This window comes from Cervus canadensis, chromosome 2 (genome assembly GCF_019320065.1).
Source record: "Cervus canadensis isolate Bull #8, Minnesota chromosome 2, ASM1932006v1, whole genome shotgun sequence".
Lineage (NCBI taxonomy): Eukaryota > Metazoa > Chordata > Mammalia > Artiodactyla > Cervidae > Cervus > Cervus canadensis.
The window spans coordinates 88766097-88782466 of NC_057387.1; the positions used below are offsets into that span (position 1 = coordinate 88766097).

The window sequence follows — 16370 nt, forward strand, 5'->3', positions numbered from 1 at the left end:
AAGAATGGGGCACACAGGAAAAAATGACAGTGGTTATCCTCTATTTCTTAAGTTGGATGCTGGTTTTTAGACGTTTGTTTACTATGTTTCATGGCTTACATAAATGTTTTCTATGGTCTTCTAAATGTATCAAATTATTATTTTTTTAAAAATAATATTTATTTTTATTATTTATTTGACTGGACTGGGTTAAAATTGCAGCATGTGGGATCTAGTTCCCTGACCAGGGATCAAACCTGGTCCCCTGCTTTGGGAGCACAGAGTGTTAGTCACTGGACCATGAGGGAAGTCCCTGAAAGTATCAGTTATTAAAAATGAGAAGAAAAAAAAAAAAAAGCAAAAACTTGTGAAAATGTTGAAAAAAAGAGCTGTGTTCACACTTGTGCTTTTCAAATATTTCAAAATAACCAAAAATCAGTGTCTATTTTATCAATGACAGTTATACTTTTCAGTATATGTATTCAAACTAGTAAGAAGAGACCTTTCATATTAGACTTTATAATAGACCTTTTATATTTAATTATACATATAATTAAAATTATATTACTTATGAATGAAAATATACATGCTGTTCTGTGCTTAGTCGCTCAGTCATGTCCAACTCTGCAGTCCCACCAGGCTCCTATGTCCATAGGGATTCTCCAGGCAAGAATACTAGAGAGGGTTGCCATGTCCTCCTCCAGGGATCTTCCTAACCCAGGGATCAAACCCAGGTCTCCCAAATTGCAGGTGGTTTCTTTACCAACTGAGCCACAAGGGAAGCCCAAGAATACTGGAGTGGGTAGCCTATCCCTTCTCCAGGGGATCATCTAGACCCTGGAATCAAACCAGGGCCTCCTGCGTTGCAGGCGGATTCTTTACCAGCTGAGCTACCAGGGAAGCCCACACACATGTACACACACATTTTTATTTTTCCTAAATTGGTCATAATATAACTTCTCACCAGTGCTCCTACACCCTTTCCCTATGCAGTCACACATTTCCCAGGTTTTACCATCTAACAATGATGGACTGGGATGGAAAGGGCATCTTGAGAAGGGCTTCAGGGGAAAGGCAGGGGGACGGTTATGATGTATACAAAGGAAAGGAAATAGGAAATAAAAAGGGAATTTTAAGAAGTATATCTGTGAACTCTGTTCTATTTCAGGTGTCCAAAAATATTGCAAATAAAGACTCTGAGTTATTACTAAATGACTTTTTGGCTGAAGGATTGTGTTCCATAGATTATGACACTGCTCTGAGGCTAAACAACAAGGATCAGAGCTTAAATAGTTATACATAAACAATTAAAGAATTTTTCCTGCTATTAAAGCTAGGTATATAAACATGTATCTTCTCTTCTGCTCCTGTCTTTAGACGCCACAAACCAGAATCTTGAAGGAACAACAAAAGAAAAAAAACAACAAAAATAAAGAACAACTGGACTGAACGGAAGTTAGGAGAGGTATTGAGATGACACTACCTAGGGGAGACACAGAAGGCTTTCAAATGAGGAAAAGGGAAAAAAAGTAATAAAGAGACTAACAGTTCGCACTACAAAAGCCAAGATGTAGGTCCACACCTTCATCATTTAACAGCCGTCTAACTCTTCAATTTATGGTGTCTTTTCAGTAGTCCAGCGGTAGTCCAGTGGTTAAGGATCTACCTTGCAATGCACAGGACACCAGATTAATCCCTGGTCTGGGACGATCCCACATGCTGCAGAGCAACTAAATCCATGTGTCGCAACTACCAAGCTTGCGCTCTAGAGCCCACGAGCCACAGTACTGAGCCCCTGAGCACCTAGAGCCCGTGCTCTGCAACAAGAGAAGCCACTGCAATGAAAAGCCCGCATGCTGCAACTAGAGAGTAACCCCTGCTCACCACAACTAGAGAACGCCTGTGTGCAACAATGAAGACCCAGTGCAATTAAAAACAATTTTAAATAAATAAATAAATATGAAGTCTTTTGAAAACAATCATTATGATTCTATGAAGTAAGGAGAAAAGAGATTATCTTTGTTGAAGAAGCTGAGGTTCAGAGAAGGAATGTTACCAGAGGTAGTCGGTCATGCCTCCCTTTCTTAATACATGATGTCCTCTCTCCTTAGAGTGCCCTTCTCCACCTCTCAGCTATCAAATTCCTTCCGACACTACAACAGCCAGGACACATGTCCACTGCTCCATGAAGCTGTTCCTCATATCCCAAAATACAAGTGATATAATCACATGACATTCTCTATACAGTTCTATTACAATTACCCACTGTATAACTTTTACTTGTTTAGATGGCCGTCTCCCTCTCAAGACTACAAATTCAAGGAAAGTTAATAGTTCTCAAATGCTTTTTGTCTAAGATCCACATAAGTGGGGCAAAAAGACCTCATAGCCTATCCATCCCTCCTGGTTCCCAAGTTCCAATGCAAAACCATATTAAAATTATCACTACAAGGGAATCTTACAGACATTTGCTTCACCGAGAAAAATGGATGTTTCCTACTCAAGTTACAAAACACTGTCAAAGTCTAAATCTGGGAATTTTTATGTCAAAAGTTCTATTAGTACAAATACATATATATATAACCACACACTAGATTAAATCAATGATAATTTTTAATTAAGACACAAAACTAGTAACAATAAAAAAAAAATACCACCACCTCAATACAACAATGCTGAAGCACTGATTACAAATCTCTCTTCCAAATTATGGGAAATACAATAAGCTATATTTGTACGTATGTAGTAGGAGATTTGCAACACTTCCAAGTATAAGACAAAAGAACAGACTTCTTCCTAAAGAGTCTTTGAGGAATCACACACTGATACTCATCAGTTCTTCCTAACCTTCTCATGGCTTTCTTTTAATCTTCCTAATTTTTTAATTTTCTTTCTTATATTCTCCTTTCTTGATGTATTTAGTCATCTATGCAATATTCAGCTAGAGGCATACTCAGTCACTTCCCCATGAGTTAGTTATATAATTTGTTGGTTGGTTTGTTTTCTATATGTAAAAGCTTCACTCTGTTACTATGTCACCAGGGTCAAAGAAGCATTTCAGCATTCTGAGCAGTGGTCTATCCATTTCTAGCAAGTGGGGACATGGGGAACATTGGGAATTGACTACATACTCCAACTGTAATCTACTGCTGGAGGAGACTGGGGCTTCCACTGCTGCTAGAGTGATAAAAAATGAAGTCCTCATCCATCAGGCATCTTTTACACTTAGGACCTAAAGTCCAAAAAATGCATCAGATAACTTACTTGTTGAATGAATTAGTAAGCTACTAGATGACAACTTATCTCAGAATTAATTTTATTTCTCCTCAAGAAACTACTTCAGGAAACATCTGATACAAAAAATAATAAGACTGCCTTAACTCCTCAAGACAGACCTTGTGGACTTCAAAACTATTAAATAATGAGGTCTCCCTTTTGATTAATTAATTAAAAGGAAAAATACACTTTATGGATGATACCAGGAATAGTATCTAACAGCAAAAAAATCAAGTTCACATTCTTTATATTATTTGATACTTATAATAACCTTATGAAGTAAAAGGAAAAATATTACAAATTTCATTTCACAGTTAAGGAAGCTGAGGCACAAAAATGAAATGATGTTTCCAGAGACCCTGTGCTTAGTAGGAAGAATACGTGACCTGGATTTGAATTCAGTGGTGTTACACTGCAAATTATTTAGCTTTTCTGATCCTCTGTCCTATCCTTTGTAAAATGGGGATAATATTAGTACTTATCTCATGGTGCTATTGTCAGGATGAAGTGAGAAACTGTTTTTAAAGCCCCCAGCACAATGCCTGGCAGAGTAATTACTCAGTAAATGTTCCCTTCCTACTTAATAGCCATGATCTTGCACAAGTTATATAAGTTCAAGTTTCAGACACATAAGGCAGAAAGTTCATGACTGTAAATTCTCGAGAGAGAGAGACTATTCCCATCCAGAGACCATGTCAAGACAAGTAAGCTCCTTTGTTTCCCTACACCATGAGGCAGATATTTTTTACTCTATGTTTTCACCAATGGCGTGATGTTAGGTGTTAGGGTCCTGGCTTCATGTAGTTGTCTCGGTTCTGATTCATGAATCAGGTTCAAGATCTTATCTCCTACCTGAAATGTTCCTAGGACTGACAGATCATCCAATAGAAAACAAAGGCTCTGATAGTGGTTTGGTTTTTCTATATCCCCAGATGACTTTTTCCTAAAGATTGGGCCAATAACCAGGTGACTACAAAGATCACAAACTTGACAATTTCAGTATTAGAAATAAATTTTTTACTGACGTCTCTCTGAGGGACTATGCAATAAATACTGCGGTGAAAAGTGTGGGTTTGGAAGTAAGACTGCCTGGATTAAAATGCCAGCTCTACCACTTACAAAACGATGTAACTTTAGGCATGAGGACTTAATCTCCCTGTACCTCAGTTTCCTGATCTATAAAAACACACAATAACAGCACCTACATCACAGGATTGTTGTCATAAATAAATTTTAGGTGTACGGCACTTAGAACAGTGACTGGCATATATTAAATGCTCAGAGTGTGTGTGTGTGTGTGTGTGTGTTAGTCAATCAGTTGTGTCCAACACTTTGTGATCCCATGGACTGTAGCCCGCCAGGCTCCTCTGTCCATGAAATGCTCCAGGCAAGAATACTGGAGTGGGCTGCCATTTCCTTCTCCAGGGGATCTTCTCGACCCAGGGATCAAACCTGGGTCTCCCACACTGCAGGCAGATTCTTTACCATCTGAGCCACCAAGGAAGCCATAAATGCTCAATAATTGTTAGCTATTACTATACAATGCAAACTCCATAAAACAAACACTATGTTTTGTTCACTGCTATATTCCCAGTGCCAACAAGAATGTCTAACAGATAGGCACTAAATGTTTATTGAATGAGTAAATGAACAGTCAACGCAAACTTATTGTTAGGTGTGTTTAAAGTATTTATTTGCCCCTAGAGAAAGAGACCATATGTTCAGAGAGAAATATTAAGTCCCAAGTCTAGCAATAAAATTAAACAATGGGATTGAAAAGCAGACAGTGTCATTTGACTTCATGGATATAAGACACTTCAAGATATTGAAACAATCTTTGACTCCTCGTTTTAGTAGTACTCTATGGGATATCTCTTTTTAATTTATGGAGTTTTCCCCCCTTGTGCTAGTAATAAAGGCACAGGTATATTGTTCTCAAGGGTACAGATACTTTCAATTATTTGGCATGGACTGAGGGGAGTTATTTTCTTTTTTAAAAAATACCAACTAGGGAATTCCCTGGCAGTCCAATGGTTAGGATTCCATGCTTTCACTGCAGGGAACATGGGTTCGATCCCTGGTCACATGATGTGCAGTATGGCAAGAAAAAAAACAAAACAAGCAAAAACCACCAACTACTCTTCAGAGATCCCTAGACACCAAATAAAGTTGCAGGTATGACCAACCTAGACAGCATATTAAAAAGCAGAGACATTACTTTGTCAACAAAGGTCTGTCTAGTCAAGGCTATGGTTTTTCCAGTAGTCATGTATGGATGTGAGAGTTGGACTATAAAGAAAGCTGAGCACCAAAGAATTGATGCTTTTGAACTGTGGTGTTGGAGAAGACTCTTGAGAGTCCCTTGGACTGCAAGGAGATCCAACCAGTCCATCCTAAAGGAGATCAGTCCTGGGTGTTCACTGGAAGGACTGATGTTGAAGCTGAAACTCCAGTACTTTGGCCACCTGATGTGAAGAGCTGACTCATCTGAAAAGACCCTGATGCTCGGAAAGATTGAAGGCAGGAGGAGAAGGGGACAACAGGGGATGGGATGGTTGGATGGCATCACCAACTCAATGGACATGAGTTTGGGTAAACTCCAGGAGTTGGCAATGGACAGGGAGGCCTGGAGTGCTGTGGTTCATGGGGTCACAAAGCATTGGACACGACTGAGCGACTGAACTGAACTGAAGGCAAGCTTCTTGCATGTATCACTTCAAGGCTTGGCCAGTGTGGCAAAGGGTTCTGTGTTAAAGGGCAAGAAGCTAGATTTGAATCTACAAAAGGTCAAGACTTGCAAAGGTAAATAAATCCCCTTCCCTTCCATCTTAGCTCATGTAATAAAGCTATTCCATGAAACAGAACAAAAATTCAGGTCAGCAGTCACTTAGCAGATGAGCAGTTCATAGCAATCACTAACTCAAAGAGATCCTTTAGCATTATTTCCTCTTAACTACTAGCATTAGTTTTGAAATATAATATGGTAAACAGAGAAGCTGGGTTAATAATGGAAAGAGCGCTGGGCTTGCCATTAGTCCCAGCTCTGCTATTTAGTAGCTGTGTGACCTTAGGTAAAGAAATTAGCTTCTCAGTTTTCTTATCTGCTAAACCTCTATCTTGACTACCTCACAAAATGGCACTGAGGAATAAATGGGATGTGTATGAAAATGCCTTTAAAATACTAACATACTATGGAAATATTAACATAATTGAAAGAAGGGTTTCTGCTGTGAAAAGTTGGATAGTATATTAATGGAGGTAAGAGCTCAGGTTCACCCGAAATTAAAACCTATTAAAGCAGTCTGCCACTACAGGTAATATAATGTACCTACTTAACTAAAATATTTACCTTTAACATGTTAGAATCTTACTACATTTTTTAACAGGGGTTAAGAGGTCACAGAGAGAGGATTTAATATAACCTTTTCACTTTAGAGATTTAAAATTGGAGGCACAGAGAAGTGAAATGACTTGCCAAAGGTCACAAGGCCTATGGAAAGAAAATAACTGATATTACATAACCAAGAGCACTGAAACTTTTTTAAAAATGCCCTTAGAAAAGGAGACTATGACATTGAACATGCATGAAGATGCTTTTGAGAGCTAAGCAAAGTGTTCATACAAGGGAGAACTGGCGATACGAAAAAAGAAAAAAGATCTTTATACAGTTAACAAAATGTTTAAATAATTTAACTACTCCTCTACATTTACCAGTAACTGATTCTTTACTATCTGTATTCAAATATTCTATTCTTTGGAAGGATACCTCTACAAACTATAGACAAATAATTTGCAAATGTATACAAGGGATAGTGCTTTGCAATTCATCTCAAAATCATCTGGCTTCTTTCCCAGCTCTTCCTGATGAACACTCTCGACAGAAACATTTATCCCGGGTCAAAACTACTACTTATGCTAGTAAGAGAAACTACCTGACCCAAAATTTCTTACCCATCAAAACTCTTTTTCCCTCCTCAGAGGACCTGTACAAAGTGTTCATCTATTTCCCCCTTTTTCATGACTCACATCTTACCTTATGCAATTCTCTACAAAGAACACACACTCTTTCAGTCTCAGGAATTATACCAACTGTTTAAGACATAAAGCTGAAAAAACACAATACTGTACTTACCCTCAGAGAGTTCATAATCTGGGGAGACAGCCAGCCTCATTAAAAATACTAGCACCATAAAGTAATTCCCGTATCCAAAGCACATGTAATGTACAACGAGGCATAAGAAAAGGAGGAGCCCAAGGCTACCTGCGGGTAAATGAAGGCTTCACAAAGGAGGCAGGGCTCAAAGGGAACTTGAAAGTTAAATAGTCAAGCAGACAGCATTCCAGGCTAAAGGAAGAGTCTAAGCAAAACTAGAGGCATGATAAACAGTATGTGTGCTCAGTATGACTGAACATAAAATGCAAGGACTTTTTCTCATAAAATGATTAGCTCATTAAAGAATTAGATCTTAAGAATGCTCGTATACTGCACAGAACTATTTGCTGGACTCCCACTATGTGATTTACACTGCCAAGCACACAGGATACAGATAACTGTAGACCCACTGCTGGCCACAGGTACAGTTGCTATCTGTGTTGTGCAGTACCATCTGTGTGGCTGCAGCAGCCCTGTAAGACCACTGTAAACTAGTGGGCCCTAAACTATAGGTTTCTTATGTGGAATGAAGAATCCACAAATTTACATGCATTCCAAGTACACTCTGTACACAATATCTTGAAATGTACACTTTCAATGCCCAACAGATGCTGTTAGAATAATGATTTCCACCCGCCTTTGGGGCTTTTCCCCCTAATTACTGTGTTCTCAAAGTATATTCCTGTCATGTGTCTCAAGCTTTTCAACATGAAAAAGGTATCTAAATGCTAAAGACAGAAAGCCACCAACATCTGACACTCTACAAATGCTCTGCAAAAAGCGACTTGGCAAGACAGATCAAGAACCATAAAATTATACACACTCGTTGACCAATTTTCTCTCAATATTAAATTACTTTTAAAATGGAAACAACAGTACAAATATTTTAAATGCTTGAATTTAGTTTAGACTCTGAAAATCTCAGAGTCCAGGGAAGGTGTTTGAAATAGCACAGACTGAGGGGTCAGACAAACCTGTGCTTGAATCCTGTTCAGTCACTTATTCGGTATATGACCATAATCGCCTGATTTCTCTAAGTCTCAGTTTTCTTAACTGTGCCATGAGAAAACATCATCAACCTCATGGAATTGTGAAGATTAATTAGTACATCATCTGATACTGTGTGCTCACTAAATGTGTGAGATCATGCTCTGTAAATAAATGTCCCAGCATTCAAGAACTTTGTCTTAACATTTTCCTCTATTAATTACTAGCATTAAAAATATCTTTTATTCCACTGCAAATAATGACTATTTCTGCTACTTATTGGTTGTGTGTTTTTAAGGGTTAGCTTTAGAACCTATGAAAAAAGTAGGGTTCCAGTCAAAATTTCCTAATTCAAGGATGACTCAATCATTAAATTCAACGTTGATATTTTGCTTGGTACTTTTTTAAGTTTTTTTTTTAATTGAAGTATAGTTGATTTACCGGGTTGTACCAATCTCTGCTGTATAGCAAAGTGACTCAGTTATACACAAATAGACACTGATTTGTGTATTTTTTTTCTACCATGTAATGAAAAAATTACTTAAAATATTCTCCTTTGAAAACAGAATAGTTTGAGAGTATCCAAAAATTGATCTACTGAACATGTGTGAATTAGCGGAAATTAGGAAACTAGCTCATCATATTACAGACACTCAATTGTTACACACTGAACAACACAGTAATTTTAAATTATTTTTATTCTTATAATGAACTGTTGGTGAAAGAAAGACAGGAAACATAATTGCAATGACAAAATAGGAGTAAATGAGTGCATTTATCTTATCAGGACTCTTAAATGGTACATCAAGACATCTCAGTATTCTTAAGTATTAAAAAAAGAAATGTGATGATAATTCTATCCAATTTGGATTTTCATTATTAGAAGTAAAGTAACCACACTTCCTGGTGGCTCAGATGGTAAAGAATCCATCTACAATGCAGAAGACCTGGGCTCGATCCCTGGGTCAGGAAGATCCCCTGGAGAAGGAAATGGCAACCTATTCTAGTATTCTTGCCTGGAGAATCTCATGGATAGAGGAGCCTTGAGGGCTACAGTCCACACAGTTGCAAGAGAGTCGGACACAACTAAGTGACTAAGCACTACTGCAATATCCACACTTCCAATGTTTTATTTGTGGAGGCAAGCTTGTAAGCAGCAGCCTGGAAGCATTCTTTTTATTTTGTCATTTAGAAAAAAAATTGAAAAATTAGAAAAACCTACTAATTTTTACTTATCCACCACCCAGAGTAATGAAAATCAAAACAAAAACAAGCAAATAGGACCTAATTAAACTTAAAAGCTTTTGCACAACCAAAGAAACCAAAAGCAAAATAAAATAACTGACAAAGGATTAACCTCCAAAATATACAAAGAGCTCAGGCAGCTCAATATTAAAAAAAAAAATCAAACAATCTAATCAAAAAACGGATGGACGATCTAAACATACATTTCTCCAAACAAGACACACAGATGGCCAAAAAGCACATGAAAAGATGTACATCACTAATTATTAGAGAAATGCAAATCAAAACCACAATGAGGTATCATCTCACACCAATCAGACTAGCCACCATCAAAAAATCTACAAACAATAAATGTTGGAAAGGGTGTAAAGAAAAGGAAACCCTCCTACACTGTTGGTGGGAATGTAAATTTGTGCAGCCATTATAGAAAACAGACTGGAGGTTCCTTAAAAAACTAAAAATAGTGTTGCCATATAATCCAACAATCTCACTCTTGGGCATATAGTTGGAGAAAACTATAATTCAAAAGGGTACATGCCCCCCAGTGTTCACTGCAGCACTATTTACAATAGCTAGAACATGGAAGCAACCTAAATGTCCAAGAACAGATGAATAAAGAAGATATTTTTATATCTTTCTATGTACAATACACATACAATATGTATTATATATATATGCAAAGCAATATTACTCAACCATAAAAAAATAACTAAATAATGCCATTTGCAGCAACATGGCTGGACCTAGAGATTGTCATACTGAGGGAAATAAGTCAGACAGAGAAAGACAAATTTCATATGATAGTGCTCAAGTAATCTTAAAAAATGGTATATATTAACTTATTTATAAAACAGAAATAGAGTCACAGATACTGAAAACAATGATGGTTACCATCAGGGAAAGGGGGAGGGGTAAATTGGGAGATTAGGACTGACATACACACTACTATATATATATAAAAAATAGTTAACTAATAAAAAAAAAAATAGTTAACTAATAAGGACTTACTGGATAGCACAGGGAACTATATGGGAAAGGAATCTAAAAAAGAGTGGATATATGTGTATGTATAACTGATAACTCTGCTGTACAGCGGAAACTAACACAATATTGTAAATCAACTATAGTCAAATAAAAATTAATTTTTAAGAAAAGACCTACTGATTTTTAAAATACAAAAAAGCAAGAATTCCTAATTTAAGGTTAAATGTCAGTTCTTAAGTATTTTTTTAAATTAATTTATTTTTATTTTTGAATATGTGGGTCTTTGTTGCTGCAAGGGCTTTTATTTTTCTCTAGTTGCAGCAAGCAGGGGCTACTCTCTAGTTGCCAGCGCGTAGGCTTCTCATTGTCGTGGCTTCTCTTGTGTGGAGCACAGGCTCTAGGGCTTGTGGGCTTCAGCGTTTCAGCTTCCGGGCTTTAGAGCACAGGCTTAACAGTTAGGGTGTACGGGCTTAGTTGCTCTGCGGCATGTGGGATCTTCCAGGACCAGGGATCAAACCCATTGGCAGACATTTCCCCACATACATCACACCTCCTTCGCTTTCAGCTTCTATGCTCAAGTCAGTCCCTTTGCCAAGAATGGCTTTCCATCTCAAACTCTTATCCAATAAACCCTCAAAAGGTAAAACTCCGACTAGAACGGTCTTTCTCAACAAAGTCTACCTGACTTTCTGATCCTTCCCAAAGTCAGCCACCCATTCAACAAATATTTATTAAGCACATATTATGCATCAGACGCTATGTAGGTGTTAAAGAATGAGACACAAAACAGGTCTTATACACAGTCATTTTCAGTAAATAGCAGCTATTAATGCTGCTGCCTAACGATATCATTTGAAATAATTCCACACACAAATATATTTAATTTTATACCTTACCCTGATTTATTTCTTCTTAGCATTTACGACTATTCTCATAATATATTTGTTTATTGTCTTTTTTTTTTTTTAAACCACTTTAACCACAATGCCTAGACCACCACCTGGCCCTTAGAAGCTAGTCAAGTCACTTCTGTATCAATGATTTTTATAGTCTGAAGGTAGAGACAGATATTAACTGAAAAATCATAGCAAGAAATATAAAATTACAATTGATGTGTATTCTATCAAAGAGACTAACACAATGGAAGTGTGTGACTTAGCAGTGTTTTTGTTTTGTTTTGATGCGTAGGCTGGGGGGTTGGGGTTTCCCTGACTTCCTTGAGCTGAGAACTCCAGGATATGCAGTTAAGCAGACAACAGACAGCACGAGGTCATTCACATATGCTATTCCTTCTAAACAGGTTTTCCACAACACAACTCAACTCCTGTCATTTAGTCCCTTAGGTTTCTCCTAAAAGTAAGACCCTCTGGGAAGCCATCCCTAACTTTCCCATATCATGATCCTGCCACTTTTCCTTTTTTAGCACTCTTCACATTTATAATTACTCTTTTTGCTTGATGCTATACTGTCTACAGACAAAACATACAAAAAAGCAGAGACCACATCTGTTTTATTACTTGCAATATCCTCAATGTCAACAGTCAATGGCAGTCCAAAAACTGTTAGATGAATAAAAAGGACTACATCTTAAACCAGTGGTTCTCAAAAATGTGGCTTATAGATCAGGAACACCAGCATGACATGGTACTTGTTAGAAATGCAAACTCTCAAGTCCTACTCCAGACTTAATAAGTCAAACTCTAGAAGTGGCAGACCACAAGCCCTCCAGGAAATTCTGATTCATGATAAAACTTGAGAACCCCTGTCTTAGACACATCAACTATTCAAAACACAACCTAACAATAAAAATTTTGAAAAATATAAAACACAAAGCATTTTAATATTTGGTTCTATCTGGTTTATTGAGTGCCTATTACACCTACGACACAAGGAAATTTTTAAGTAGCCTCTACAAATAATTTTTAGCTAATAATAAGCTAAAATTTTGCCTTCTCTTCAACTCTCCCATACATATACTTTTACACAGTGTGTATGTATTTTAACAAGGAAAAATCCAGTTAGTTGGAGACAAAGTCTAAACCATAACCATGTCTCATATATCTAATTCTAGTCTCATTTCCTACTACACATCCTCATTCCTGCATTCTTCATGCCGCATAAAAGTAATTCTACTACCTACAATACATCCTCATTACTTTCTACTCACATTCACAACATTCTTCCCCTACCCAAAATGATCTATATAAAGCCTATTCACTTTTCAAGCCCAGCTCAAATGGCACACCTGGATCCTAAACACCCAAAAAGGAGTTTATAACTTCTCCCTCTCTACTCATACATTCACTCTCTGTGGGAAGGCTAACACTTTCAAAAATCTAGCCACTTGGTGTATTTGTTGGGACAGCTCTTTAGTCTGAAAAGGTCACATCTTAATAAATTTCCTTTCTGCACCAAAAATAAGAATCTCAGACTCACTCTTTCTGAGTAGTCCACTAGTTTTCTCAAATTTCAGTTCAAGAACACATGTGTCAGACAGGAAAAATGGGACCATAAAGTGAAATCATTCAAGCACCTACTTGGCCTGGGCACTGGGAATAACAGGAGTAAGGCACAGTAACTGTGTAGAACTCACATTTCAGGGGAAGAAACAGATTAACATACAATAGCAGTGTGATGGGTTGTGAATGTGAAGGATTGTTGTGCAGGCAGACACTGGAGAATGACCACCTAAAAATGCAGAGTCAGTGAGTTAGAGAAAGTTTACAGATTAAGTAACTTTGAACCACTCCTCAAAAATCAGGGGAGAAAACAGAAATTGACTGTCCTCCTAGGAGAACATAATTACCAGGACTTAGTTTTGACTAGAATGTCTTATTCCTCCCAGAGACCAAAATTTAGATTGCTACATATGCTGGAGCAACGGATTAACCAAATGAACTGCAAACCATGTGTAACCCAATTCAATGAAAGACCCACTGAAGCTTCAAACAGGAAGGAGAGAGAAAATCTGAAAATGTAAGGCTCTCCCAACTAAAAGCAGAGAGGGTTAAACAAATCAAGATAATAGAGGTACTAAGGAGACTGTCACAAACTGACTGCCAAGCTGATTTTCCATCTCCAGATGCCCTAGTCTCAGTCTCCAAACAAAAACAAACCATTTGTTCTGAGTGACAAAAAAACCTGTAAATAAATATTTTTAAATTTCCCAAACTATACTTCCCACATTAAAAGATGCTCAAAATAAATATTCAATTTAAAACATTTTAAGTTACTTCTATCAAAAAGCTAGATATCTTATAAGGCCATAGTATGCACGCCGGCCCGCACCCCACGTCTCACTCCGCCGCTCCAAAACACACTATCACTCAGTTTTTGCAATGACATTAGATAATCAGGCTTGCAGGCTCTCTCTAATCTACCCCCTTCCCTCGACAAAAAAGAAAAGAAAGAAGAAAGCCTCCGACTCCCTATCTGCCCGCCCAACAGCTCCTGGGAAGCAACCGCCCTCAAATTGTTCCTGCTTAGACCCTTGAATCCCGTAGAAGGAAATGGGGACAGCTGTAAGAGCGCGGAAGAGAGGACATCCAATAAGGGGGAGAGGAAATGTGGATGGTGGAGGACGAAGGGGAGAAAGGATACGGAGAGGAGATAAAATGGTGAAAGGGGGCAAGCAGCAAGAGCAAAGAGCAGGAGCAAAAAGGAGGGAGGAAACAGAAGGAAGGTGTAGAGATCCCAAAAGATAGAACAAGGCAAAACCATAGAGGAGAAAAGAAGGTCGGATTAAAGGACGAGAAGGGGGAGGCAAAGGGGAACGCGAAAGAGGCTGTCACTGGGGGGTGATTAAAAAAAGGGGGGGTGTCACCGAGTGGAGAGAGACGCGGGGGGGGGGGCTTGACGGTGGGCGGGGGGGAGGGGTGTTACCCCAGCAGGTGGCCGGGAAACAAGGGGAAGAAGGAGCGGATCAGTTAGGCGTAGGTAACAAGGAAGGGAGGTAGAGGCAGGAGCAGACGGGGCATCAGAGTTGGGGAGGGCAGGCCCGCGGGGGCCAGGGTGGCGGGCGGCCGCGGCTCAGGCAGGCCTCGCTCTCTTACCATGGCTGCGCCGGCCTGGTCCTCGGGCATGCAGCCTCTGTCCTGGGTTCCGCGGCGGGCCGGGCCTGAGCCCGCCCCCAGGCTGAGCCTGCGCGGGGGCTCCAGGAGGCTCCGACGAGCGGCGGCTCCGGGCTTGGCCCAGGCCTCGGCCTCCTGGCCTCAAAAGCTGGAAGTGCAGCAGCCGCAGCCGCAGCCCAACCCGGAGCTCAGACTCCGCCCCCAAGGCCCCGCCCTCGCCCGCGAGCCCACGATTGGCCCCGCCTCCGCGCTCACTGCGCAGTCTCGGCGGAGGAGTCCCGACAAAAGCTACCGCACAGCTCCGGTTCTGTGGCTTTTCGCTCTCCCAGGCCTTTTAAGGAGCTGCACTTCCTCAAATAACCAGAGCTTTAAAACTAAAAACCTTAAATATACGTCCTAACAGGAGACTAGAGCAGTCACTCGTTTCGGTAACCTACAGACCGCTGTGCTTCTGGTTCATTGCCATTAATTACCATTATCATAATTCTTGATCACTTCATTTATTTTAGATGATACCTCCAATGGCATAACTTCTCATGGTCTTCTCCACTAGGGACCACCCTTGCCTCAGCTTTTCATTTCCCTGCTCATACTTTTGTTCTTATTTCCAATAACTGTAGTTCAGTTCAGTTCAGTCGTTCAGTCGTGTCCTACTTTGGCGACCCCATGGACTGCAGCACGCCAGGCTTCCCTGTCCATCACCAACTCCCGGAGTTTACTCAGACTCATGCCCTTTGAGTTGAAGATCCCATCCAGCCATCTCATCCTCCCGCCTTTTCCTCCCGCCTTCTCCTCCCGCCTTCAATCTTTCCCAGCATCAGGGTTCCTTCCAATGAGTCAGTGCTTCTCATCAGGTGGCCATTGTATTGGCGTTTCAGCTTTAACATCAGTCCTTCCAATGACTATTCAGGACTGATTTCCTTTAGGATGGACTGGTTGGATCTCCTTGAAGTCCAAGGGACTCTGAAGAGTCTTCTCCAACACCACAGTTCAAAAGCATCAATTCTTCAGTGCTCAGCTTTCTTTAGTCCAGCTCTCATATCCATACATGACTACTGGAAAAACTATAGCTTTGACTAGATGGACCTTTGTTAGCAAAGTAATGTCTCTACTTTTTTTTTTTTTTTTTCCTACTTTTTAATATGCTGTCTAGGTTGGTCATAACTTTTCTTCCAAGGAGCAAGTGTCTTATAATTTCATGGCTACAGTCACCATCTGCAGTGATTTTGGAGCCCAAGAAAAGAAAGCCTGTCACTGTTTCCATTGCTTTCCATCTATTTGCCATGAAGTGATGGGACTAGATGCCATGATCTTAGTTTTCTGAATGTTGAGTTTTAAGCCAACTTTTTCACTCTCCACTTTCACTTTCATCAAGAGGCTCTTTAGTTCTTTGCTTTCTGCAATAAGGCTGGTGTCATCTGCATATCTGAGGTTATTGATATTTCTCCCTGAAATCTTGATTCCAGCTTGTGCTGAAATCTATTAATATAATCTCAATTTTAATCATCAACTCTCCCACATCAACCACCTTCCTTTCTAGCTCACTTCTAATACCCAGCTCCAAAATTGATCAAGTCTACCAAGACTCAGAATCCGCTGTCCTAATACATTTTTCACTGTTCTTCACACTATCCTGTATCCTCATTTCTTTTCATGAACAGCTTAGCTTCTACGTC

General features: G+C 39.3%; 1 protein-coding gene across 2 annotated transcripts in view; it reads right to left on the reverse strand.

The window, feature by feature from the left end:
* Positions 1–14904, reverse strand: part of ZYG11B (zyg-11 family member B, cell cycle regulator) — a 74888-nt gene extending 59984 nt beyond the window's left edge. The window contains exon 1 of one of the 2 annotated variants that reach the window (XM_043461306.1): positions 14677–14904. Coding sequence is in view for 1 of the 2 variants with exons in the window: in XM_043461304.1 (XP_043317239.1) it covers positions 14677–14706 (30 nt within the window). In the remaining variant the exon portion in view is untranslated. The remainder of the gene's footprint in view (positions 1–14676) is intronic. The other variant, XM_043461304.1, reaches the window with a different exon arrangement.
* Between the last annotated feature and the right edge of the window lie 1466 nt (positions 14905–16370).